General features: G+C 43.0%; 1 protein-coding gene across 1 annotated transcript in view; it reads left to right on the forward strand.

The window, feature by feature from the left end:
* The window catches only part of slc5a9 (solute carrier family 5 member 9), a 45,554-nt gene extending 20,709 nt beyond the window's left edge, over window positions 1-24,845 (forward strand). The window contains exons 4-14 of the mRNA XM_038274617.1: window positions 3,563-3,667; window positions 7,584-7,748; window positions 7,837-7,942; window positions 10,130-10,210; window positions 10,361-10,566; window positions 12,873-13,008; window positions 13,155-13,262; window positions 15,818-15,968; window positions 16,913-17,081; window positions 21,380-21,595; window positions 24,350-24,845. Of these exons, the coding sequence (XP_038130545.1) occupies window positions 3,563-3,667; window positions 7,584-7,748; window positions 7,837-7,942; window positions 10,130-10,210; window positions 10,361-10,566; window positions 12,873-13,008; window positions 13,155-13,262; window positions 15,818-15,968; window positions 16,913-17,081; window positions 21,380-21,595; window positions 24,350-24,646 (1,740 nt within the window). The 3' untranslated portion in view covers window positions 24,647-24,845. The remainder of the gene's footprint in view (window positions 1-3,562; window positions 3,668-7,583; window positions 7,749-7,836; window positions 7,943-10,129; window positions 10,211-10,360; window positions 10,567-12,872; window positions 13,009-13,154; window positions 13,263-15,817; window positions 15,969-16,912; window positions 17,082-21,379; window positions 21,596-24,349) is intronic.
* Window positions 24,846-25,066: the final 221 nt, after the last annotated feature.

A 25,066-nucleotide genomic window follows, 5' to 3' on the forward strand; every position in this document is an offset into this window, starting at 1 on the left:
GGACCAGATACCCTATAGAATCATTTTATCGCCCTATTAGAGACCTGAAGGACCAGATACCCTATAGAATCATTCTATCACCCTATTAGAGACCTGAAGGACCAGATACCCTATAGAATCATTCTATCACCCTATTAGAGACCTGAAGGACCAGATACCCTATAGAATCATTCTATCACCCTATTAGAGACCTGAAGGGCCAGATCCTCTATAGAATCATTCTATCACCCTATTAGAGACCTGAAGGGCCAGATACCCGATAGAATCATTCTATCACCCTATTAGAGACCTGAAGGGCCAGATCCTCTATATAATCATTCTATCACCCTATTAGAGACCTGAAGGACCAATTACCCTATAGAATCATTTTATCGCCCTATTAGAGACCTGAAGGACCAGATACCCTATAGAATCATTCTATCACCCTATTAGAGACCTGAAGGACCAGATACCCTATAGAATCATTCTATCACCCTATTAGAGACCTGAAGGACCAGATACCCTATAGAATCATTCTATCACCCTATTAGAGACCTGAAGGACCAGATACCCGATATAATCATTCTATCACCCTATTAGAGACCTGAAGGACCAGATCCTCTATATAATCATTCTATCACCCTATTAGAGACCTGAAGGACCAATTACCCTATAGAATCATTTTATCGCCCTATTAGAGACCTGAAGGACCAGATACCCTATAGAATCATTCTATCACCCTATTAGAGATCTGAAGGACCAGATACCCTATAGAATCATTCTATCACCCTATTAGAGACCTGAAGGACCAGATACCCTATAGAATCATTCTATCACCCTATTAGAGACCTGAAGGACCAGATACCCGATAGAATCATTCTATCACCCTATTAGAGACCTGAAGGACCAGATACCCTATAGAATCATTCTATCACCCTATTAGAGACCTGAAGGACCAGATACCCTATAGAATCATTATATCACCCTATTAGAGACCTGAAGGACCAGATACCCTATAGAATCATTCTATCACCCTATTAGAGACCTGAAGGACCAGATACCCTATAGAATAATTATATCGCCCTATTAGAGACCTGAAGGACCAGATACCCTATAGAATCATTCTATCACCCTATTAGAGACCTGAAGGACCAGATACCCTATAGAATCATTCTATCACCCTATTAGAGACCTGAAGGACCAGATACCCTATAGAATCATTCTATCACCCTATTAGAGACCTGAAGGACCAGATACCCTATAGAATCATTCTATCACCCTATTAGAGACCTGAAGGACCAGATACCCTATAGAATCATTCTATCACCCTATTAGAGACCTGAAGGACCAGATACCCTATAGAATCATTCTATCACCCTATTAGAGACCTGAAGGACCAGATACCCTATAGAATCATTCTATCACCCTATTAGAGACCTGAAGGACCAGATACCCTATAGAATCATTCTATCGCCCTATTAGAGACCTGAAGGACCAGATACCCTATAGAATCATTATATCGCCCTATTAGAGACCTGAAGGACCAGATACCCTATAGAATCATTCTATCACCCTATTAGAGACCTGAAGGACCAGATACCCTATAGAATCATTCTATCACCCTATTAGAGACCTGAAGGACCAGATACCTGATAGAATCATTCTATCACCCTATTAGAGACCTGAAGGACCAGATACCCTATAGAATCATTTTATCGCCCTATTAGAGACCTGAAGGACCAGATACCCTATAGAATCATTCTATCACCCTATTAGAGACCTGAAGGACCAGATACCCTATAGAATCATTCTATCACCCTATTAGAGACCTGAAGGACCAGATACCCTATAGAATCATTCTATCACCCTATTAGAGACCTGAAGGGCCAGATCCTCTATAGAATCATTCTATCACCCTATTAGAGACCTGAAGGGCCAGATACCCGATAGAATCATTCTATCACCCTATTAGAGACCTGAAGGGCCAGATCCTCTATATAATCATTCTATCACCCTATTAGAGACCTGAAGGACCAATTACCCTATAGAATCATTTTATCGCCCTATTAGAGACCTGAAGGACCAGATACCCTATAGAATCATTCTATCACCCTATTAGAGACCTGAAGGACCAATTACCCTATAGAATCATTTTATCGCCCTATTAGAGACCTGAAGGACCAGATACCCTATAGAATCATTCTATCACCCTATTAGAGATCTGAAGGACCAGATACCCTATAGAATCATTCTATCACCCTATTAGAGACCTGAAGGACCAGATACCCTATAGAATCATTCTATCACCCTATTAGAGACCTGAAGGACCAGATACCCGATAGAATCATTCTATCACCCTATTAGAGACCTGAAGGACCAGATACCCTATAGAATCATTCTATCACCCTATTAGAGACCTGAAGGACCAGATACCCTATAGAATCATTATATCACCCTATTAGAGACCTGAAGGACCAGATACCCTATAGAATCATTCTATCGCCCTATTAGAGACCTGAAGGACCAGATACCCTATAGAATCATTATATCGCCCTATTAGAGACCTGAAGGACCAGATACCCTATAGAATCATTATATCGCCCTATTAGAGACCTGAAGGACCAGATACCCTATAGAATCATTCTATCACCCTATTAGAGACCTGAAGGACCAGATACCCTATAGAATCATTCTATCACCCTATTAGAGACCTGAAGGACCAGATACCCTATAGAATCATTCTATCACCCTATTAGAGACCTGAAGGACCAGATAACCTATAGAATCATTCTATCACCCTATTAGAGACCTGAAGGACCAGATACCCTATAGAATCATTCTATCACCCTATTAGAGACCTGAAGGACCAGATACCCTATAGAATCATTCTATCACCCTATTAGAGACCTGAAGGACCAGATACCCTATAGAATCATTCTATCACCCTATTAGAGACCTGAAGGACCAGATACCCTATAGAATCATTCTATCACCCTATTAGAGACCTGAAGGACCAGATACCCTATAGAATCATTCTATCACCCTATTAGAGACCTGAAGGACCAGATACCCTATAGAATCATTCTATCACCCTATTAGAGACCTGAAGGACCAGATACCCTATAGAGTCATTCTATCGCCCTATTAGAGACCTGAAGGACCAGATACCCTATAGAATCATTCTATCACCCTATTAGAGACCTGAAGGACCAGATACCCGATAGAATCATTCTATCACTCCTTTAATGTATTGATTGTTTTTTAAAGGATTGTGCTAATTGCATGATGTACACAGTTTACATGGATGGCCATGATGTCACTGTTCACTTAGCTGGCTTTCCATGTATATTTGGAGGAATTATTAATCCAGAAAGTTTGTTTCTCCAAAAGGTGTCTCTTTTTTTAAAAGGACCTTCAGTTATTAGGAAGCTTGGTTATTATTCCTATCAGACCAAATCTCTCCAAGCTCCATCAGAATTTGACCTCCAGGAGTTTTTAGTGTGTTTGGAGAGACCATCTGATAAAAGACTAAATTCATCAGTTTTAAACAGATTTTTCCCTCTCTGTTTATTTTCATTGTCAGATAGGAGCTTCCTTAATGTCAAGTAACGTTGGCAGCGGATTGTTCATTGGACTCGCAGGAACGGGAGCAGCTGGGGGCATTGCTGTCGGAGGATTCGAGTGGAATGTAAGACGCAAAACTCACATTAGGAATGTCATCTCTGGTTGAGAGTAGCAGAAGTAGAAGTCTCTGCTAAGGTCAGGCTTGTTGCCTGACCTTAGCAGTGGTTTCCTAGCAGCTCTTCTACCATGAAGGCCTGATTCACACCGTCTACTCTTAGCAGTTGTTCTAGAGATGTGTCTGCTGTTAGAACTGGGTGTGGCACTGACCTGCTCTTTAATCTGTGCTGCTGTTAACCCCCGATTTCTGAGGCTGGTGACTCAGATGAACTTCTCCTCCGCAGCAGAGGTGAATCTTGGTCTTCCTTTCCCGGGGTAGTCTTCATCTCAGCCAGTTCCTTTGTAGTGCTTGATGGTTTTTGCGACTGCACTTAGGGACACTTTCAAAGTTTTTCAATTTTTTGGACTGATTGACCTTTATTTCTTAAAGTAATGATAGCCGCTCGTTTTTCTTTACTTAGCTGCTATTTTCTTGCCATAATCCAAATTCTAACAGTCCATTCAGCAGGACTATCAGCTGTGGATCTGCCTGACTTCTGCTAAACACAACTGATGCTCCCAACCCCATTTATAAGGCAAGAAATCCAACTTATTAAACCTGACAGGGGGACACCGGTGAAGTGACAAACTTTTTAGGTGACGACCTCCGGAAGCTCATCAAGAGAATGCCAAGAGTGTGTGAAGCAGTAATCAAAGCTAAAGGAGGCTACTTTGAAGAACCTAGAATATAAGACATATTTTCAGTTGTTTCACACTTTTTGTTAAGTATTTAATTCCACATTCGTTCACTCATAGTTTTTATTTTTTTATTTTTATTTTTTATTTTATTTTTTTGCAGTGTCCTGTCTGGCAAGGTGGCAATAAGAATAATTGTCTTGATGCCAAAAGGAGCCCAACAGATTTTACTTTCACAAGTGTAGCGGTATGGCAATTGCCATACTGCTTCACTTGTTTCATGTATATAAATTGCTTTATTATAATTATGCAGGGAGTTTTACAGTTCATATGGACACTGCAATGTAAGTAGAGCAGAAAAACAGAAGAAGAAGAAGGAAAAAGAAAAAGAAAAAAAAAGGACAAAAGATGAAAGAAAGAGGAGATAGGAAGGAGACAATGACAAAACATTTTCAGTCTGCTTCAACACCTGTAATGAGATGAAAAAAAGAACAGCACAACCAAAAGACATGGTACGAGATATACAATAAAGCAACACCTTGAAACTATGGCTAAAGTAATATTATTAAGTCTGACATGTACTCTGTGTTACCTGAAGATATGAATGTGGGGTTTCTGTTTGGAAGTGAATCTCTAAGTACCTGAAGCCTAGCACCTGTAGTTGTTTGTGAGGGTGAACTTGTGCATGTAAAGTTTATCCATATGAAAAATGCTCAATAGTGGTTGTGGAGAGCCGGAGAGGCGCCCCCCCCAGAGCACTGAGTCCAGCGCCGGAAGACCCAAAGCCCCAGGCGCCCAAAGGGACCCCAAGAGCGAAGGCACCAAGGCGGGGCCAGCCCCGGAAACCAGACCCCCACCAAGGGAGGAGGAGAGACAGCCACGAAGAAGCCCCCCAGCCACCGCCATGCCGGCGCCACGGGGACGAGTCCGCGGGCCCCGCCGGCAGCCGGCCACCCCGAAGTAGGGCCGGGCACCGAACACCAGCCCCCCCACGGCACCGACCGAAGCGCCCCAGCCCCACAGAGCACCGAAACGCGCCCCGCCCCCCCGGCACCAAGCCCCGGCGGCCGGGGCCCACGCGCATCCGCCGCGAACCGGCTGCGAGCGCCGCGGGACCCCCCCAAAACGCCTCCCCGGCCAGAAGCGCAGCCCCACCCCACCAAGACCGATGCCAACAGCGCGCAACGAAACACACCGCGCACAGAATCAGCCCGAGAGCAGAAAAGCCGCCCGGCGCAAAACCGCAAGAAGAGCAGACCGCAGCCGGCGCAACCCCCCCCCCCCCCCCCCGCACCAGGCCCTGACACGCGGCCAGAGCAGCTCTGCCGCCCCGGCCCCCCAACACGCGCCGGCCATATCCACTCCAAGCCCCCACCCGCCCCGCAGCCCCACCCGCCGCGATCAGCGGGAACAGAGCAGCTCCGCCATGCCTCCAAGAGGGAAAGCCCACCCGAATACCCAGCCAGCGCAGCCAGCCCGCCCAAACCGGCCCCCCAACACCACCCCCCCCGGAGCCGCCCGGACCCCCACACACCAGCGGCGCGCCGCCAGCAGGACCCCCACCCAGCAGGCCCGCCCGACCCCCGAGAAAACAGACATGCCAAACCCCCCCAAAAAAAAAAATAAAATAAATAAAATAAAAAAAAAAAAAAACAAAAGGAGCCCCCACGATGCGACAGCGGACACCAGACACCGACCCGCCCGCATCCGCTCCCCCCCACCGAGGAAGAGAAAAGAAAAAAAAAAAAAAAAAGAAAAAACATAAATAAATAAATACAAAAGAAATAAATAAATAGGTAAATAAATTAATTAATTAATAAATAAATAATTACAATTAAAATAAATATGCAAGAGGAGAAGTGCGAGCGGAAAAACCGGAGCCCAAAACCCGCACCCCACCATGCCGTGCAGCTCCCCCCCCCCGAACCGATACCACAGAACCGGCATAGGAAAGAAACACCGCCCAGGAACCGGCATCGTAGCGAAGGCACCGGCACCGACCCCGAAAATCCCCGAACAACAGCCAGCCCCACCCCGAAGCGGATCCAGTCCCAGGCCCCAGGGATCCGAGGCCCCAAGGGCACCCGATCCCCAGACAGGAGCCCCAGCAAAGCCCCGGCCGGCCGGGGCCAGCGGAGAGGCCGCTCATAGTTTTGATGCCTTCATGATGAATCTGCAATTTACATATCAGAATACTAGTCATGAAAATAAAGGAAACTCTTTAAATGAGAAGGTGTGTTCAGACTTTTGGTCTGTACAGTGTGTATATACATATATATATATCTCTATATATATATATATATATAGAGATATATATAGAGATATATATAGATATAGATATATAAAACATTATACAAATAGTTTCTTCCTACATGGTCTAATTGTCTCAGCCTATTTGCCCGGCTCAGAATGAGAGCCCTCTGTAAGTAGTTGCTGGGAACTCAGAAGAAACACAGATGAACACAGAGGTCATGAAAAAACAGGACTCTTATTCCTTTAATTTTCTGTTTTTTTCATTGCATCACTGTTCTGCCCTGAATATGTTTAATATGTTTAAAAGAGGTAGGAAGTAAAAACGTAAGCAGGAGAAAAAGGTGTATGCATCGTCTCAGGGCCGCAACAATGCAGCTAATCTCTCAGAAAGCAACGGTTGTAAGTGTTACTCATTGTTTACCGATTCGATAAGATTTGTTAATATCTTTTATGGGTATTTTGTGTATAAAAACAACAGTATAATATTGTGGTCTGTACGACAGCAGTGTGTCTGTGTGTTTACTTGCTAATCTGCCACTTTTCTAGCCTGCTGTAAGAATACCTGTTGAGTTAATGTTAAGCTGCTTATGCTTTGATACGTTAATACTGATATTTACATGGCTGTTTATTAAGACATTTTTTGTATCTTTCTTTTCTAGTTTTACACCGAATGCAATGCAGTCAGACATGCTGACTAAATGTGTAAGAAGATAATAAATGAGCAAGCCGCTCACTTGCTGGCTCTTGAATAAGGAGTTTGGCTGGCTGTTTATCTGTGTTCACGCATAGAGAGAACAGAACAATCAGTAAAACCTTGTCCCCGGCTGGAGTTCGGTACCGGCTCCCTCTGCCACGTGTAAAAGGAAAAAATTCCAGATATAAAGTGCGATCCACTAAATGTAATTTTAGCTGAATCGGGGTAGATTGTTTGGAGGAAAAAATATAATTCCATAATTTTTTATATAAAGCTATAACAAATGATATTGTGTTGACAGGCAGCCTGGGTTCTGGTGGCTCTGGGTTGGATCTTTATTCCTGTCTACATCTCTGCTGGTGTGGTTACCATGCCTGAATACCTCGCTTTACGATTCGGAGGCCGCAGGATTCGCATTTACATGTCCGTTTTATCCCTCATACTTTACATCTTTACAAAAATATCGGTAAGACCAATATCTTTCTTTTACCAGTACTTAGATTTCCAGTCTTATGTCCGGGTGCTACATTCTGCTGTTTTTCTGTGTTTCTCAGACAGATATCTTTTCAGGGGCGCTCTTCATCCAGGTGTCACTCGGCTGGAATCTCTATCTGTCTACTGGAATATTGTTAGTGGTGACGGCGGCGTACACGGTGGCAGGTAGACAGACTGTCTTCCTGTATGTAGTCAGGCCCATACCATGACTCCCAGTGAAAGGGTTGAAAATGACCTGAACAATAACTTTAACCTTTAGCAGTGAATACAGAACCTTAACTTTAACCCCAATTCAATTCAGTTTATTTTATAACAATGTCATCTCAGGACATTTTATAGATCCAGATCAACCAGATCATCCAGTCAGATTGATTCAAAGTTTTCTATCTAAGGAAAACCAGCTGATTGCATCGACTCATTGACTCTTCAGCAATCCCTCACACTAAGCATGCTTGTAGCGACAGTGGAGAGGAAAAACTCCCTTTGAACAGGAAGAAACCTCCAGCAGAACCAGGCTCAGTGTGAGCGGCCATCTGCTGAGGCCCACTGGGGTTCAAGGAGACAGAAGCAGACATAGAAAAAGAAGCATAGATACAAAAGGCTACTGTCAACCAGCTCCACAGGCGGCCCCGTCCAGGAAACACACAGCCAGGCAGACGAGCTCCGAGCCAGCTCCCATGTCAGAGGATGAAGAGAGCACATCCAGTTAGTCACAGTCAGAGAAACAGGACTACACTGGAAAACAGGCCAAGCTCCAACATCTAGAAACAAAGGTGTTGATGGCAGCAGCACAGCTGATATTTCTCTCCAGGATGGAGTCACAGCCAAACAGGAACAGACCAGATGAAGCTACTATGAGAAAAAGCAGATCTACAGATCAAGAAAAGATCGCTGCCCTACGGTGAAACATGATGGAGGCTCTGTTATGCTCTGGGCTGCTTTGCTTCATCTGAATCTCTGCAGGATCCAATAAAATCTGCAGACTATTGTAGAGAGAAATGTGCTGCAGGGTCAGAGAGTTTGGTCTCAGCAGCAGCTTAATGGCAGTTACAGGAATTGTTTGGTTGTTAAGGCCCCGTCCACACGAAGTCAAAACGAACACGAAACGCTAATATTTTCCAAAACGTTTGTCGTAAAGACGGAGACGTAAAATAAATGTGATCGACGACACGAATGCATGAAAACGCTGCAAAATGTATGCCAGGCCTGTAAGTGGCGCTGTGGTGCCAAAGCAAAAATAGGCGAAAACAGGCAACGAAATGTTGGGCATGCGCACTAATATTTATACATGGTTGCCCTGCGGGTCCATTTTCATGGTTCAGTCAAATTCAGGTGCTGAACTATGTGGTCTATATTGCTCTGTTCTTCCTGGAGATATTCCAGAAGAAGAAGATTCTGTTGTAAGCCCGACAGCAGGGTGAGTAGCATGAGCAGCAACCATTCAACACAGTACGGCGCCATTGTTGTTGTGATTCTGTGTCGTGCATGCGTGTTTAGAGGCGACGCTATGACGCATGCTTGTAAGAAAAAAATGTGGTTAGAGCTTAAAGATGGAAACGCGAAAACGGCGTTTAAAAATCTTCCCACTCTGAAGGCTTGATAAAAAAAAGATTGTTTACAGACCCCCGAAACGCCGGCTTCGTATGGATGAGAGGCTGGTTTGGTGAAAAATTTGTGAATTTAGGTCAGGGTTTGACTTCGTGTTGACAGGGCCTAAGTCGCCATCATTAAAGTCCAGGCCTGTTTCAAAATGTTCTATTTCAAAAGTAATGCCTGACTTTCATTCTCTCATTCTCCCTATAAAATAATATTCAGTGCGTCCAGCTTTTCTTCACCTCATTCTATTGCAACATATTCCAAAAAAGAAAAAGAAAAAAGCAATCCACTGCACTACTGGTCTCTCCTTTACAGGAGAACAGAACACCTCGCCTATTCATCCAGGCCAACTATTCCCTCTAATGCCCCCCCCCCCCCTTTCAGAGACATAGACAGGTATGGGGCATTGCAGACTAACAAAGAAGCCAAATGACCCCCATTCCAAAGGGGGGGATCCGTTCATCCGTTTCTATTTGCATGTTTTCTAAACTAAAACCAGGCTTTGTTGGGCTGCTGGATAAAACCTGGAACTAAACGCTATTTCTGACATTTTGAATTAAAAATGTTTCCTGGATGGAAGAGAAACGTCTTCAGACTTGGAAACAAAGTCCAGAGGATTGATTTTAATTTTCTTTTTTGGAATGACTGACCTGGATGACTGAGAATCTTCACCAGCATTTGATCGACCTTCTTCTGGAAATATGATGATCTATGAGTCTAAGGAAGGAGAGATTATCATGATTTATGTGCCTGTAGGTGGATTGACAGCAGTCATCTACACTGATGCGCTCCAGACTCTGATCATGGTTGGTGGAGCCCTTTCACTGATGTTCATAGGTGAGATACACACGGCTCTCCTCACAACATATAGATCATTTATACCTAGAGTTAGAAATATGGAAACATGTCTATGTAAAGGTGGTGTTGTTTTAAGGCCATGTAGTGTGATACATATAACCTAGAAAAGACTGTCTTCCGTATCTCCAGCTTTCATCAGGGTGGGCTGGTATGAGGGCCTAGTGGAGCAGTACATGTGGAGCAGTCCCACGGTGACGGTGGCGAACACCACCTGCCACCTTCCTCGTTCTGATGCTTTCCATATGTTCAGGGATCCCCTATCTGGAGATTTGCCTTGGCCTGGTTTAATCTTCGGCCTCACTGTTTTGGCCACGTGGGTCTGGTGCACCGATCAGGTGACTTCATCTACATTCCAACACTAACGGAGATTCATAGAGCGGTTTAGATAAGGAGGAGGAAGCCTGAGCTGATCTCCCAGCCTCTTCATCAGCTGCTTTATTTCCCTCAGCTGGGCAGCAGTTGGCCATCATCAGCTGACCTCTATTTAGATCAACCACCCTCAGAACTGACTTTGTCTGGGAACTATAGCTGTCTGTCTTTATCTCAATAAATTAATGCCTAATTGCTTAAAATGAATTCTGTTAGAAATGAGAAAAGATAACTAACCTTAATATATAATAATCTATTCAGTTTATTTCTATAGCTCCAATTCACATCATGTCATCTCAGGTCACTTTCCAGTTTACCAGATCATCCAGTCAGATTGATTCAAAGTTTTCTATCTAAGGAAAACCAGCTGATTGCATCGACTCCTTGACTCTTCAGCAATCCCTCACACTAAGCATGCTTGTAGCGACAGTGTGGCAGGTGCAAAACTGTTGGAGACGCCCTATTTAAATGATGGTTTTGCGCGTTTTGTGGTTTGCGGCAAAGTAGTTTGTTGTTTGTACAAACTAGTGCATTAAGAAATTTTAATCTTACAGTGACCCCCCCACCCCCTCCAAAAAAAAAAAAAATATATATATATATATATACACTTTGGCAACCTTCTATTTCACTGCAATAAAAAAAAAATAAAAAAACTGGTGTTTTGTATTGGCCTGTAGAAAAATGCACATACCAAATGGCTCACAAGAAGTGACTGTGGATAAGATGACTGCGCGTACGCATCCCTGCAGCATTGGCCTGTTGCTCCACAGGCGCAACGAGGAGGTCGGGGTTCTCCGTTAGGGCGTCCTGTCTGACATTTAAAACGTCGGACAGCACTTCTGAAAACGAGATAGGGAAATCCCAGATGCAAAAAAGTGCAACGTTGCAAGGAATTTAGTGATATCTGGTATTGCGTGGGTCCTCCTTGTGCCTGGCTCCAAATCCATTCGGAGTTCCCCCAACAGCTCCAAACTGGGAATGCTGGATAAACGATATGTTTTGATGTTCGTTTCCTCGTTCATTCCAAAAATATTCACACGGAGTGAAAAAATGCGTTCTCTGCGTCTCCTTGCTTCATTTCCATGTCTCCTTCTTGCGACAATAACCGCTGCCATGTGTGCGCAATTACGCATACAGACCATTTGCACCTTCTTTTGAAACATGTTAAATATAGCGTCAGATACCGTTAGCAAAATTGCTTTCAGGTTTGATAAATCACTTTGCGAGTGCTAAATTAATATATTTACATGTTCTCCTCCCACAAGACGCACTTTTGCGTGTAAACGCCCCATATTGCATATTCATTGCAGAAAAAGTACTAAATGGATAAGAGGCGCTATTTAGCGCGTTTTAAAGACCAAATCCTTTTAGCACGCTGTTGATAGATCAGTTTGTACATTTTTTAGCGTGCGCAGTGAAATAGCTCACGTTTTTATACACGCAAACCTTTGATAGATCCGGCCCTCTGTGTAGTAATGATTATTGTACGATAGTCCTTATCCTGGTTCCTGTCCTGGTAGAAACTATAACTTCCACATAAAGCCCTAAATTTGAACTCCAGAAGGCAAACGTTGGATCTGTGTTAAGGAACCCAGGATTGGTCACCCCTCCCTTCTCTTTAGGCAGTCAGCAGCTGGGACTTAATTCGATTTCATTTCTTCAATCAGGTGCCTCTTAGATTTACATATCTAACACATTGGATCATTTTTTTCAATTTTCAAATAAATAGATGAGTAAATATTCATATTTCTGCAAACTGTATTCTATAAAACTACATTTTATTTAATTCTAAAGTTAGACAAACGTAGGAAACGGCTGAAGATCTCCATTTAGAAACCCTTGAAGTATGAAAGTGTGAATAAGCATAAGAACATTTAATGTATTTTTGATCAACTTTTTAAGATGAGTTTGCCTAAAAGTCTGTCATGCAGAGGATTGTGGGTAACATAGGTTTTCTAGCAGTGAACAACCGGAGGTCTGGCTGATAACTGCACTGGCTCTTAGTGATGGCTGATGATCCCTTCCAGTCTGGCTTTAGTGGTTTTACTGGTTTGCCATCTCCAGAAGGAGCCTTAGAGGAGTAGATCAGATCATTGGGGGCCTCAGCTCCCGTTTTCCTGCCATTCAGGGTTCATTCCACATAGCTAGTCCTGGAAGAATAATAAAGGAGTTTAACAACATCATTTTAACAGATTAACCAAACGAGGGCAATAAAACTTAAAAATGAATCGATTATTATGATGAAGGAAACTGACTGTGTCTGAATGTGCAGGTCATCGTTCAGAGGTCGCTGTCAGCCAGGTCCTTGTCCCATGCTAAAGGAGGTAGCGTTTTGGGGGGGTACCTGAAACTGCTGCCCATGTTCTTCATTGTAATGCCCGGCATGATAAGCCGAGCGCTGTTCCCAGGTAAGCTCTTAGTGCCTCTTTTTGCTGAACTTTCATGGTTTTCTTCATAAATGTTGGTGCTTAAACATGAAACGGGCTTTAAACAGAATCAATGGCAATCATTACTGATTTAATGATGGTTTATTTGTTTCTCTCTCTGTTGGTAGATGAGATCGGCTGCGTGGATCCAGAGCTGTGTCAGAGGATCTGTGGAACATCGGTTGGCTGCTCCAACATTGCTTACCCGAAACTGGTGGTGGAATTAATGCCTGTCGGTGAGTCACACCTGGAAGACCGTATGTTTCCTGATGCATTATTCAATCTGTCTAACATCATTTTCATTTCACAATACATATTACTGTGGTTTGGGTTTCCTTTCAGTCTTTTGATGAACTTCCAAAAAAGTTTAAAAAAATCAATCCACTGAACTTTGTTTCCAAGTTTGAAGACGTTTCTCTTCCATCCAGGAAGATTTTTTAATTCAAAATGTCAGAAATAGCGTTTAGTTCCAGATTTTATCCAGCAGCCCAAGAAAGCACAAAGCACTAACCCTAACAAACCACCTGTCTTCTTTGTCCAAAATATGAACATTCTGGTCCTCCAAAGAATGTCCTTTGTCCATCAGGTGTAGATGTAGCGCAGAGTCTTGTCCAGAGGAGGGCGCTCTCCTGTGTTGGGCCATGCGTCTGTGGAGAGGTTGTTTGGTTTCTCCGATATAAAGATCAGATCATTCCTCGCTGCATTGACCTGCAGACACTCTGCTCAGATTAGGTCTTTAGATGAACGTTTCTATGTTAGGCTACGTTCACCCCGCAGGCCTTGATGTTCAATTCCATTTTTTTTTTTTTTTTGCGAAATCCGATTTTTTTGCGTTGCCGATCATATTTCCAAATACATGGACTTGTATGTGATCTGCTGTGTGACCTGCAGTCATACAACGCAAGTGTCCCGCATGCGCAGTAGAGGACGCAATGACATCACAGGCCAGCACGCTCTTTTTTTTGGGAATCAAACATGGATGGTAGTGCCAGAGCGCATCTAGCGAGCTTTTCCAACCATAAAAACACAATCTTCTCAATATGGTTAGACTTATATACTGCTCTCCGCATCATCATCTGCCATGGTTTTTGTTTTTCTTGCCGCTTCTACATAGCAAGATGCATAATAGTGACCTTTGTCGGGTATTAATAATGTCCAGGTCGGATGAATGCGACCTGGACGTTCAGACACAGGTGCCATTTGAAGAGATCAGATTTGTATCGGATTCAGGACCACATAGCAGAGCGGTCTGGGTCGCATTGGAAAAAATCGGATCTGTGTTGTTCAGACTGCCATGAATAGATCAGATCCAGGTCGCATATGGGCAAAAAAGTCGGATTTGGGTCACTTCAGGCTGCAGTGTGAACGCAGCCTTTGTTCTCTACTATATTTACCTTTTTCACTATTGTTTTCCGGTTGATTTTTCTTGGTTATTTTCTAGTTTTCCAGTCAGGTTGGTGTTTACTCTAGTTGGTGATTATTCCCATATCATTGGATTGATTTTGCATTTCGTCTTTCACTGTTTCCCCGTTCAAACATTTCTCCCTCAGTCAGAGCTTTCACTAATTACAGTGTTCTCCTCTAAAGTTGCATTTCCCCTCTTTGTTTTGCTGGTTCTCCAGTACAGCCGCCTTCATCATTTTCCTGCATCATGATTACTGAAGTTTTGTAAATCATCAAAAGAATCTTTATCTTTTATCTTTCCTCTGCTCTTGTTTTATTCATATTTTTCCACAAAACCTCAACCAGAAAAAAATGAAGCAACAAGCAGTTATCCTGACATCCCACATCATGAAGGTCCTTCTGTTGGTTCACCTCAGCAAGCAAACCAGCAGCTATCAGGACCCTCTGCTGTTTGCTTATCGCCGTGAAGATGGAGTTGATGATGTCATCATTCACCTGCCTCAACAAACCCACTCTCATTTAGACAAGGCAGAAAGCACTGTGAGGATCATGGTCTTTGATACCTGACAGACAGACAACAGGTTGGTAGACTGAAGGCTCAGCTGTCAGATCCAGCAGCACAGGAGCACCACAGGGGACGGTACTCTCTCCATTCCTCTGTTCACCTCTGACTTCCAGGACCAGACAGAGTCCTGTCCTCTGCAGGAATCCTGGGATGACTCTGCAGTCATTGGGAGCATCAAAGATGAAGCAGAAGCTGAGGACAGAGAGCTGGTGAAGCGTTTTGTGGCATGGTGTGGAAATAATCATCTGATCCTGAAGGTCAACAAAACAAGGAGATGATTGGAGATTTCAGAAGAAACAGGAACAAGTTGAATCCTGTTAACATCCTGGGAGAAGAAGAGGAGGAGGAGTAGAAATCCCTCGGTGTTCACCTGGACAACAAGCTGGACTGGAGACACACCTGGGAAGCCGTCTGCAAGAAGGGACAGAGCAGACTGGACTTCTGGAGGAAGCTGAGGTCCTTCAGAGGCGGAGGATCTTCTATCAGTCTGCTGAGGAGAGTCTGACCTCTGCCTCCATCATCATCATCATCATCATCATCATCACAGCTAATGACTGAAAGAAGCTCAACCTGCACAGTGTTATATAAATAAAATAGAGAAAAAGAGAAGCTGTGTGGTGAAGTTTTATTCTGTACAGTGTTGACTAAAATGTCTAAAATGACTAAAATAGATTTAGACAAAGACTAAAGCTAAATTGGGAAGACAATGACCAAATATGACTAAGACTAAAATAGATTTTTGTCATTGTGACTAAGACTAATTTTAAAAAAGCTGACGGAATGAACACTGCCCTCCAATCATGTGAATCCCTTTTTTTCCAGGTTTGCGTGGTTTGATGCTGGCGGTGATTCTGGCGGCTCTGATGTCATCTCTGACATCCATTTTCAACAGCAGTTCCACCATCTTTACTCTGGACCTGTACCACCGAGTAAGACCAGGAGCTTCAGAGATGGAACTGATGATTGTTGGGAGGTAGGGATGGAGACCACAGCTCCGGTCCAGATACACTCAACTTTTCTTTAAATGTTCCGAAACAAAACCGTCCTACTGTGAAACCTAGAGTTCTGATGGAGGATGAAGTGCAGACATTATTAGTGTCAAAATGTGCACTAATTACCTAAATATGATCAAACTCTATTGATAATTTTCCTGCAGCTGTCATGGAGCAGAGGGTTCAGATGGAATATCTGCCTGGGAGCCGTTTCTCTTAACGAAAGGGAGAAAATCAAACACAGTTGTTTTAGTTTATCAATTAAGTTTTCTTTAAGGAAATGAAAATTAAACTTTGAAGCAGAGCAGTAAAAGTAAAACAAGAGATTTACAACTGAATGGTGTGGGTGGCACATTTACCTGATTAACACCACGAAACAAGATCATGTAAATATATAAAGAATGCATCTATGGGAGCCGATCGTAAAGTTCAGCAGTCAGAAATTAGGAGAAATATTTATGATTATTTAGCCTTTTAAGAGTAAAATAAGGTGCTTAAAAGTCATTTTCCCACGATGTCATTTATTCATTTATAAAAATCTAAATTCCAAACTAAACATTTATTATTTTAAATAAATATTTAATTTACTAAGCAAATATTTATTATTTTATCTAAATATTTATTATTTAACTAAATGTTTATTATTTTAACTAAACATTTATTATTTTAACTGAATATTTATTATTTTAACTATTTTTTTATTTTAACTAAATATTTATTTTCCTAACTAAATACTTAAATATTTATCTTGCTGACAAATGTTTTTGCAGACAATCTAAACATCTAACAATCTCGTCTAAACACTGAGTCCAAACCTTTAAGGAACCGTTTCCAGGAACCGTTTCCAGGAACCGTTTCCAGGAACCGTTTCCAGGCAACCAAGCAGTTCTTCTGTCTGCTTCAGACTCTTTTCTGGTGTGTTCAGGGTTTTCGTCCTGGTCCTGATGTGCATCAGTCTGGTGTGGATTCCAGTAATCCAGACAGCCAACAGTGGAAAGCTCTTTGAGTACATCCAGTCTGTGACCAGCTTCCTGGCCCCGCCCATTACTGCTGTCTTCATCATGGCCATTTTCTGGCCTCGGGCCAATGAACAGGTAGGTTCCTCACAGACACAAAGAAATAATGGCATCCGATGCCTGATTTAACCAAAGGCTGTCTGGACCAGCACTTGTTGGAGGATGAGTAGCAGGTTTTAAACCATGACATCAAACTCTACGATGGAAATTCCTAAAATCAGAGACCGATCCTACATTTTATCGATGACTTTGGGACATTCATTGACCTGGAGAAACGCTCCTACTGCCTCGACCATCACTGATCCTGCTAATGCTAAACCCAGCTTCTGTTACAGGAAATAAAATAGCTTCTCATCCCATGTGGCGTCACATGGCTTCAGAATGGCTCCAGATTGTGCCAGTAGGCTCAGTAGGTTATCACCGAGTGAATCCTAATCCTAACCCTAAATAATTCCTATTCCTTTAACTGAACCTATTTATGTGTAATCTGAAAATAATTTCAGTAGTTCTTCATGTTCTGTAAAAATAACTAAATAAAATAATTTTCATCTTGCTCATCTTAAACAAACCAAAAACAGATAAATCTCCTATCCTGTCACTGAGTTGTAGAATCCTCTGCCTATAAATATTTAATTGATCAATTAATTTAATTGTGAATTAATGCCGATCATCCTCGTCAAACAGACATGCAGTGTTTGTTTTTAAACCCTAATGTGTCTAACGGACCTAGAAAATTACTTTATTTATGACTTAGACTTAGACAGCTTTATTTTGTAGTTTTTTATAAACAAGTGTATACAAAAATAATTTTTGTTTAAAACAGCTCTAGACAATTTCATTTTCATTTAAGTGCAAAACTACAGCATAAATGTGACTAAATCAGAAACTAAAACACTGTGATTGGCTGTAAGGAGAGCGGAGACAGAGGACACTGAGTTTACTGAAGGAAACCTGCTGCTGGCCGGGTCTGGGAGGATGTTACTATGGCAACAGAAACAGAGAACGAGAAAAACGGAAAACTCAGAGTTTCCCTGATTTAAAGTTTCGAAAACAGAGTTTTTAAAAAACCTGCTACTTGAAACAGAGCCCTGGTGTTTCTGTCCACTGAGCTGATCTTACTGGTGAATACCTCAACTTCCTGGATTTGGATTTTGACCCAAAATGTTCTCTACATTCTCTACATTTCTGAATTTCGATGCTGCATGTCAGCCAATCAGTTCTGTTGTTTGCTACAACAGAACTGATTGTTGTGGAAATAACTCTCTGCTATACGGCCAACGTTCCAACAGTTTCAGCTGCAGCACCCGTTTTTCAGCTAGCTAAATAGTCAGCTAGCTTGTTGCTTCCTAAATATTTAGTTAGCTAAATAGATATCGTCGTTGGATCGCCAACTTGAAGAGGGAGGATTTGCCATCGAACTTCTGGCCAGAGAAAAAACCCGTAATATGTAGCCAACATTTGGAAGAAGAATGTTTTCAAGATGACTTGGATAATAGCGCGTTGTGACAAACACCAGATACAGCACTGGGACTTGATCAACAGCCGATACCGCACCGTGACGTCACTAACCAGTAGGTGGCAGTAGTGTTCTTTGACAAACATGGATGCCTCCAGTAAAGCACATTCACATGAAAATTACACTGAATTAAAAACACTGATCATTTATTGAACAGGATGGAATCATTTCATTGTTTCGTTGTTCCTTCAGTCGTTGCTCTTGTGAATAAAAGTGTGTCTTCAGGCGTAGGTCCTAAAAAATGCAGTTCAGACTTTAATTAAGAAACCTATCTTGGATCCTGCGGTACTATAGGCCTGTTTCTGAGCTATAATTCCTTTGAGAAATCCTCAAGAAGCTGGTTTATAATCAGCCAATGGTTTAACTGAAAGAACAAAATACTTTAGAGGTTTTACAATCTGGTTTTAAATCCTTTTACAGCACAGAGCAAGCTCTTCTAAAAGCTTAGAATGATATATATTTAGCAGCTGACTCTGGTGACTGTTCTGTCTTGGTGCTGTTTGGGGAAGTGAAATGTGTTGAAAGCACTTTTCTTTGGCAATTAAAAGAGGGGGCTAATAAGTATTCACAGCCTAACTATGAAGCTGAAAGTTGAGCTGAAGGTCCTCCTGTTTCCACTGATCCTCCTTCAGATGTTCCTAAAGTTTTGATGGATCCATCTTTAGTAGATTCGGCTGATTCGTCCAGACGGTCCCACAGCAGACAGTGATGTCAGAGAGCATGCAGCACGCTGGAGGTCAGAGGAACTGTCTGTAGACCCCAAAGACAGGATCGTTTTCTGCAGGATCTCTGCTAATTTAAAGGATCCCAGTGGCATCACTGGGATCACTGGTTGGAAGAAGGTTGGAACTGAGAGGACTCCACCTAGAGCTGATCAGCTGTTGGAACGGAACCATCAGGGAGAAGGACCTCAGTCAGGGAGGAGACCCTTCAGCTGGAGCTCCAGCTTTCCTCTGTGGAGAGAAGAGAACATTCCAGAACGTCTGCAGCAATCTATCAATCAGGCCTGTAAGGTGGAGCAGACCTCCCAAAACCCATCCTTAATTAGACAACAAGGTGGACCGTCTGGAGGTCACCAAAAGGACCTCAGACCATCAGGAACAAAGTTCTCTGGTCTAAGGGGACAAAGACTGAACTTTAGTTGAACGCCTGGAGGAAACAATGCATCACTTCCCACCAGGACAGTCCCATCCCTACAGTGAAGCACGGCGGTGGCAGAAAACAGCAGGAACTAACAGATCAGTCAGGATGAGGGGAAGATAAATGCAGCGAGGAACAGAGACGTCCTGAATGGAGACCTGATCCAGAACCCCTGAACCTCAGGCTGAACCTAAACAACACAGCCAAGATCTCACAGGAGTGGATCAGAACCACACCGTCCTGGAAATTATTTATGAGCTAATCGTTAATAATTATTTAACTTTATTGATCTTACATTGGAGAAATTTACCTCTGCATTTAACCCCTCCCCTTGGGGAGCAGTGGGCTGTCATTATGCGGCGCCTGGGAAGCAGTGTGGGGTAAAGGGTCTTGCTCAGGGACCCAGAGTGGCAGTCTGTGGGGGTGGATCAGGATTCGACATCTCCCAACCAACCTGATGGTGCTGAGATGTTCCGCAGAGGAAACCTCCTAAAGATGGAGATCTGATCCGATTTAGTCTTTAGAGAAAAGAGATTAATTTCATACCATTTAAAATAAGGCTTGAACAGAACTAAATGTGGAAAAATGACTGCGCTGTGAAAACTGTTTGGATAGACGCTCTCAGGGTGGGTTTAGTTCTGTTCACTGGTGATTAGTCCTTCTCCTGAACCCAAAGCCATCGGTTCATTGACTGGAAACAGCTGCTTCTCTTCAACTTTCTGCATCATGATCCTATAGTTCTACACTTCCGGGAAACAGAGAGAAAACATAAAGATGGGCATGCAGGTGGGGCAGTGGTTAGCGGGCAGGTGGGGCCGTGGTTAGCGGGCAGGTGGGGCCGTGGTTAGCGGGCAGGTGGGGCCGTGGTTAGCGGGCAGGTGGGGCCGTGGTTAGCATGCAGGTGGGGCAGTGGTTAGCGGGCAGGTGGGGCCGTGGTTAGCGGGCAGGTGGGGCCGTGGTTAGCGGGCAGGTGGGGCCGTGGTTAGCATGCAGGTGGGGCAGTGGTTAGCGGGCAGGTGGGGCCGTGGTTAGCATGCAGGTGGGGCAGTGGTTAGCGGGCAGGTGGGGCCGTGGTTAGCGGGCAGGTGGGGCCGTGGTTAGCATGCAGGTGGGGCAGTGGTTAGCGGGCAGGTGGGGCCGGTGGTTAGCATGCAGGTGGGGCAGTGGTTAGCGGGCAGGTGGGGCCGTGGTTAGCGGGCAGGTGGGGCCGTGGTTAGCATGCAGGTGGGGCAGTGGTTAGCATGCAGGTGGGGCAGTGGTTAGCGGGCAGGTGGGGCCGTGGTTAGCGGGCAGGTGGGGCAGTGGTTAGCGGGCAGGTGGGGCCGTGGTTAGCGGGCAGGTGGGGCCGTGGTTAGCGGGCAGGTGGGGCCGTGGTTAGCATGCAGGTGGGGCCGTGGTTAGCGGGCAGGTGGGGCCGTGATTAGCGGGCAGGTGGGGCCGTGGTTAGCGGGCAGGTGGGGCCGTGGTTAGCGGGCAGGTGGGGCAGTGGTTAGCACGCACGACTCATGTACGGAGGCTTTAGTCCTCAATGCCGCCGACCCGGGTTCAAATCCATCCTGTGGTCCTTTCCAGCATGTCTCCCCCCCTCTATCATACCCCCTTTCCTGTCAGCCTACTGTAAGAAACGAGCCATTAGTGCCATAAAAACTCAAAAAAGAGAAAACATAAAGATCTTTCGGTTCTTTCCTGCAGTATTTCTGTTTGTTGATCTGTTTCCCAGGGAGCTTTCTGGGGTCTGATTGTGGGCCTGGTTGTGGGACTGGTCCGGATGATTCTGGAGTTCTGCTATGCTGCCCCGTCCTGCGGTCAGCCTGATGTTCGGCCCTCGGTTTTAACTGCTGTCCATTACCTGTACTTTGCTCTCATCCTCCTGGCTCTCACCTGCATAGTGATTGTTGCTGTCAGCCTGCTGTCTGCGCCCATACCAACAGAACATGTAAGTTATGCTTTCATTTTACTCGGTAATTATAAAAAATATCATCAAAGCAGATTTTTCCTTTTATACAAAAAAAGAAATTCAATGTTTCTATAATTCTTATACTACTGCTGATTCTGGGCATAGCTAATAAATAATATAGCACTGAGTATTAACTTGCTGGATAATCAGTTTACCATCATGGCTGTTGCCATTAGCTTCCACTTTCTGTATCTTTATTAGAAACTTTGGGGAAAACAAAACATATATTTGATGAGAAGCGAGATGAGAAAGGAAAGCCTTAAGAATAATGGGAAGAAAGACAGAAAGAATATAAAAGAGAAAATGCAGAATAAATTCACTTCCATGCCTGTAAGAAAAGAGAAGAAGAGAAAGAAAAACACACCGAGCTGATAATAGCAGCGACCCAACGACACACGGTAAATACAGGTTTACTGTTATAACGACGGTACTCAGAGCCATGTCTGATAATAAGAAAAACATCTGGATCCTCCCACGCAGTATTAGGGCCAGGCTAGATATATATATATATATTCTATCATGAGAATAAAGTCGTAATATTAGAAGAATAAAGTCGGAAAATTACGAGAAACAAGTTGTATTTTATGAGAACTCTTCCCAGAAGCCCTTTCTTCCCTAAAATGAGGAATGTGGAGCATCATGTAAAGTTCTACTTTAGCATCGGTTTGATAAATCAGGAAATCTTTTAGCAGCAGCATCAAACTGGGCAGGATGTCAAAGTGGACTCTGGTTGCTGATTGGTGGAGCTGGGCGGCCATCATCTGCTGGGCGGAGCTCAAAGCTTTCTTTCTGAAACGGGTTGTTGTCTGAGGACTTTATTCTCGTAATATTACAATTTTATTCTCGTAATGTTACGACTTTATTCTCGTAATGTTACGACTTTACTCTCTTAATGTTACGACTTTATTCTCTCAATGTTACAAATTTATTCTCTTAATGTTACGACTTTATTCTCGTAATGTTACGACTTTATTCTCTTAATGTTACGACTTTATTCTCTTAATGTTACGACTTTATTCTCGTAATGTTACGACTTTATTCTTGTAATATTACGACTTTATTCTCGTAATATTACGACTTTATTCTCATAATGTTACGACTTTATTCTCGTATTACAATTTTATTCTCGTAATGTTACGACTTTATTCTCTTAATGTTACAACTTTATTCTCTTAATGTTACGACTTTATTCTCTTAATGTTACGACTTTATTCTCGTAATGTTACGACTTTATTCTCGTAATATTACGACTTTATTCTCGTAATTTTACGACTTTATTCTCGTATTACAATTTTATTCTCGTAATTTTAGGACTTAATTCTCTTAATGTTACGACTTTATTCTCGTAATGTTACAACTATTCTCTTAATGTTACGACTTTATTCTCGTAATTTTACGACTTTACTCTCTTAATGTTACGACTTTATTCTCTCAATGTTACAAATTTATTCTCTTAATGTTACGACTTTATTCTCGTAATGTTACGACTTTATTCTCTTAATGTTACGACTTTATTCTCTTAATGTTACGACTTTATTCTCGTAATGTTACGACTTTATTCTCGTAATATTACGACTTTATTCTCGTAATATTACGACTTTATTCTCATAATGTTACGACTTTATTCTCGTAATACAATTTTATTCTCGTAATGTTACGACTTTATTCTCTTAATGTTACAACTTTATTCTCTTAATGTTACGACTTTATTCTCTTAATGTTACGACTTTATTCTCGTAATGTTACGACTTTATTCTCGTAATATTACGACTTTATTCTCGTAATTTTACGACTTTATTCTCGTATTACAATTTTATTCTCGTAATTTTAGGACTTAATTCTCTTAATGTTACGACTTTATTCTCGTAATGTTACAACTATTCTCTTAATGTTACGACTTTATTCTCGTAATTTTACGACTTTTTTCTCGTAATTTTACGACTTTATTCTCTTAATGTTACGACTTTATTCTCTTAATGTTACTTTATTCTCTTAATGTTACAACTTTATACTCTTAATGTTACGACTTTATTCTCTTAATGTTACGACTTTATTCTTTGAATGTTAAAACTCTAGCTGGCCTAATACTCCATCGTAGGATCCAAGCGTGAGTATACTTCTGTATATAAGGTTTGTAAGGCTACCTCAGCAGAAACATATGCTCACTAGATGGTGTGAGGGGCCCCAGAACCATCCCAAAGAGCCCAGGGCAGACACAGATAGAACTAGAGATGTAGATATCTAATGACCGACAGCAGCCCCACAGGTCCGCAGTTACTATAATGAATGAAACTCCATTTAAGTCCCAATACGGATAAAAATAAAAACCTGCTGTGTGAATGTTTGGGTGGAGTGAGGAACACTTTCTACTTTTCTCTTCCTTATTTCGTTAGACCAGTTAGGTCTAGGAACAAGGTGTGAATGGAGGTTTATGGTTATACTGGGAGATCTGGTGAACTGGAAAGTCCCTTGAGATGGGACGTGTTGTGAATTGGCGCTATAGAAATAAACTGAATTGAATTGTGACATTACCTCATTTAACATTGTCTAATTAATCAAAACAAGGCTGATTGTGGTTTTATTTTGGCATCCATTGAGAAATACTCAGGCTTCTGCTGGAAAAGGGGCTTAAATTCAAATTTTCTCACAGTGATTTTTAATCTCTAAACTGAAAAAAGTAAAAGATTTAATATTTCCCTCTATGTGGAATAAATGAATTCTTCTCCTGTTTAGCTCTACAGATTAACCTGGTGGTCCAGGTTCAGTGTGGAGCCTCGCATCGACCTCACGCCCCCTCAGACAGCGCCTGACCCCGTGGACAGCATCAGCCCAGGAAGGGAACAGCCTACATGGAAGAGAGTAGCTCTGCGTCTCTGCGGCCTGAATCAAACGTCACAATCAGCAGCACCAAACACAGAGCAAACCGATCTGCACTTCCTGCACGAGGAGTCAGTCTGGAGGAGAGTCTGCAACTTTAATGCTCTGCTGCTGCTGGCGGTCAACGTCTTTCTCTGGGGATACTTTGCATGAAGTTTGATTTCCAACTGTGATGGATGATTACAAAATCATTTTGCTCTTCAGTCCTCTGGTTGCTTCTCCTCATGAATTGAGATGTTTCAGTCTTTAAAATGACTTTAAACTTTTAGAATGAATGCAGAAACCGCGAAAAAGTGAAACGGCAGGAAGGTGATTTCTTTTAACAATGACTTTTATTCAGTCAGACATCTGGGGGGGGGGGGGGGGGGGGGGGGGCACACCTGTCACCCCCAGAGGCGACTGTCATCAAACCTCAGCCTGCAGAACAGTGGCTGCTCTCTGTCTCTTTACCCGGGCGCCATCTCTGCCGGATCGGCCGCCTCCAGAACCAGAACCACCATGCAAACCAGGGGAGCCGCTCTTCAACAGGACCCAGGGATTACGACAAAGCAGTCTGGGGCCCAAAAGTGTTAG

The sequence above is a fragment of the Cyprinodon tularosa genome, unplaced genomic scaffold (genome assembly GCF_016077235.1).
Source record: "Cyprinodon tularosa strain WSP-4 unplaced genomic scaffold, ASM1607723v1 ctg922, whole genome shotgun sequence".
In the NCBI taxonomy this organism is placed as follows: Eukaryota; Metazoa; Chordata; class Actinopteri; order Cyprinodontiformes; family Cyprinodontidae; genus Cyprinodon; species Cyprinodon tularosa.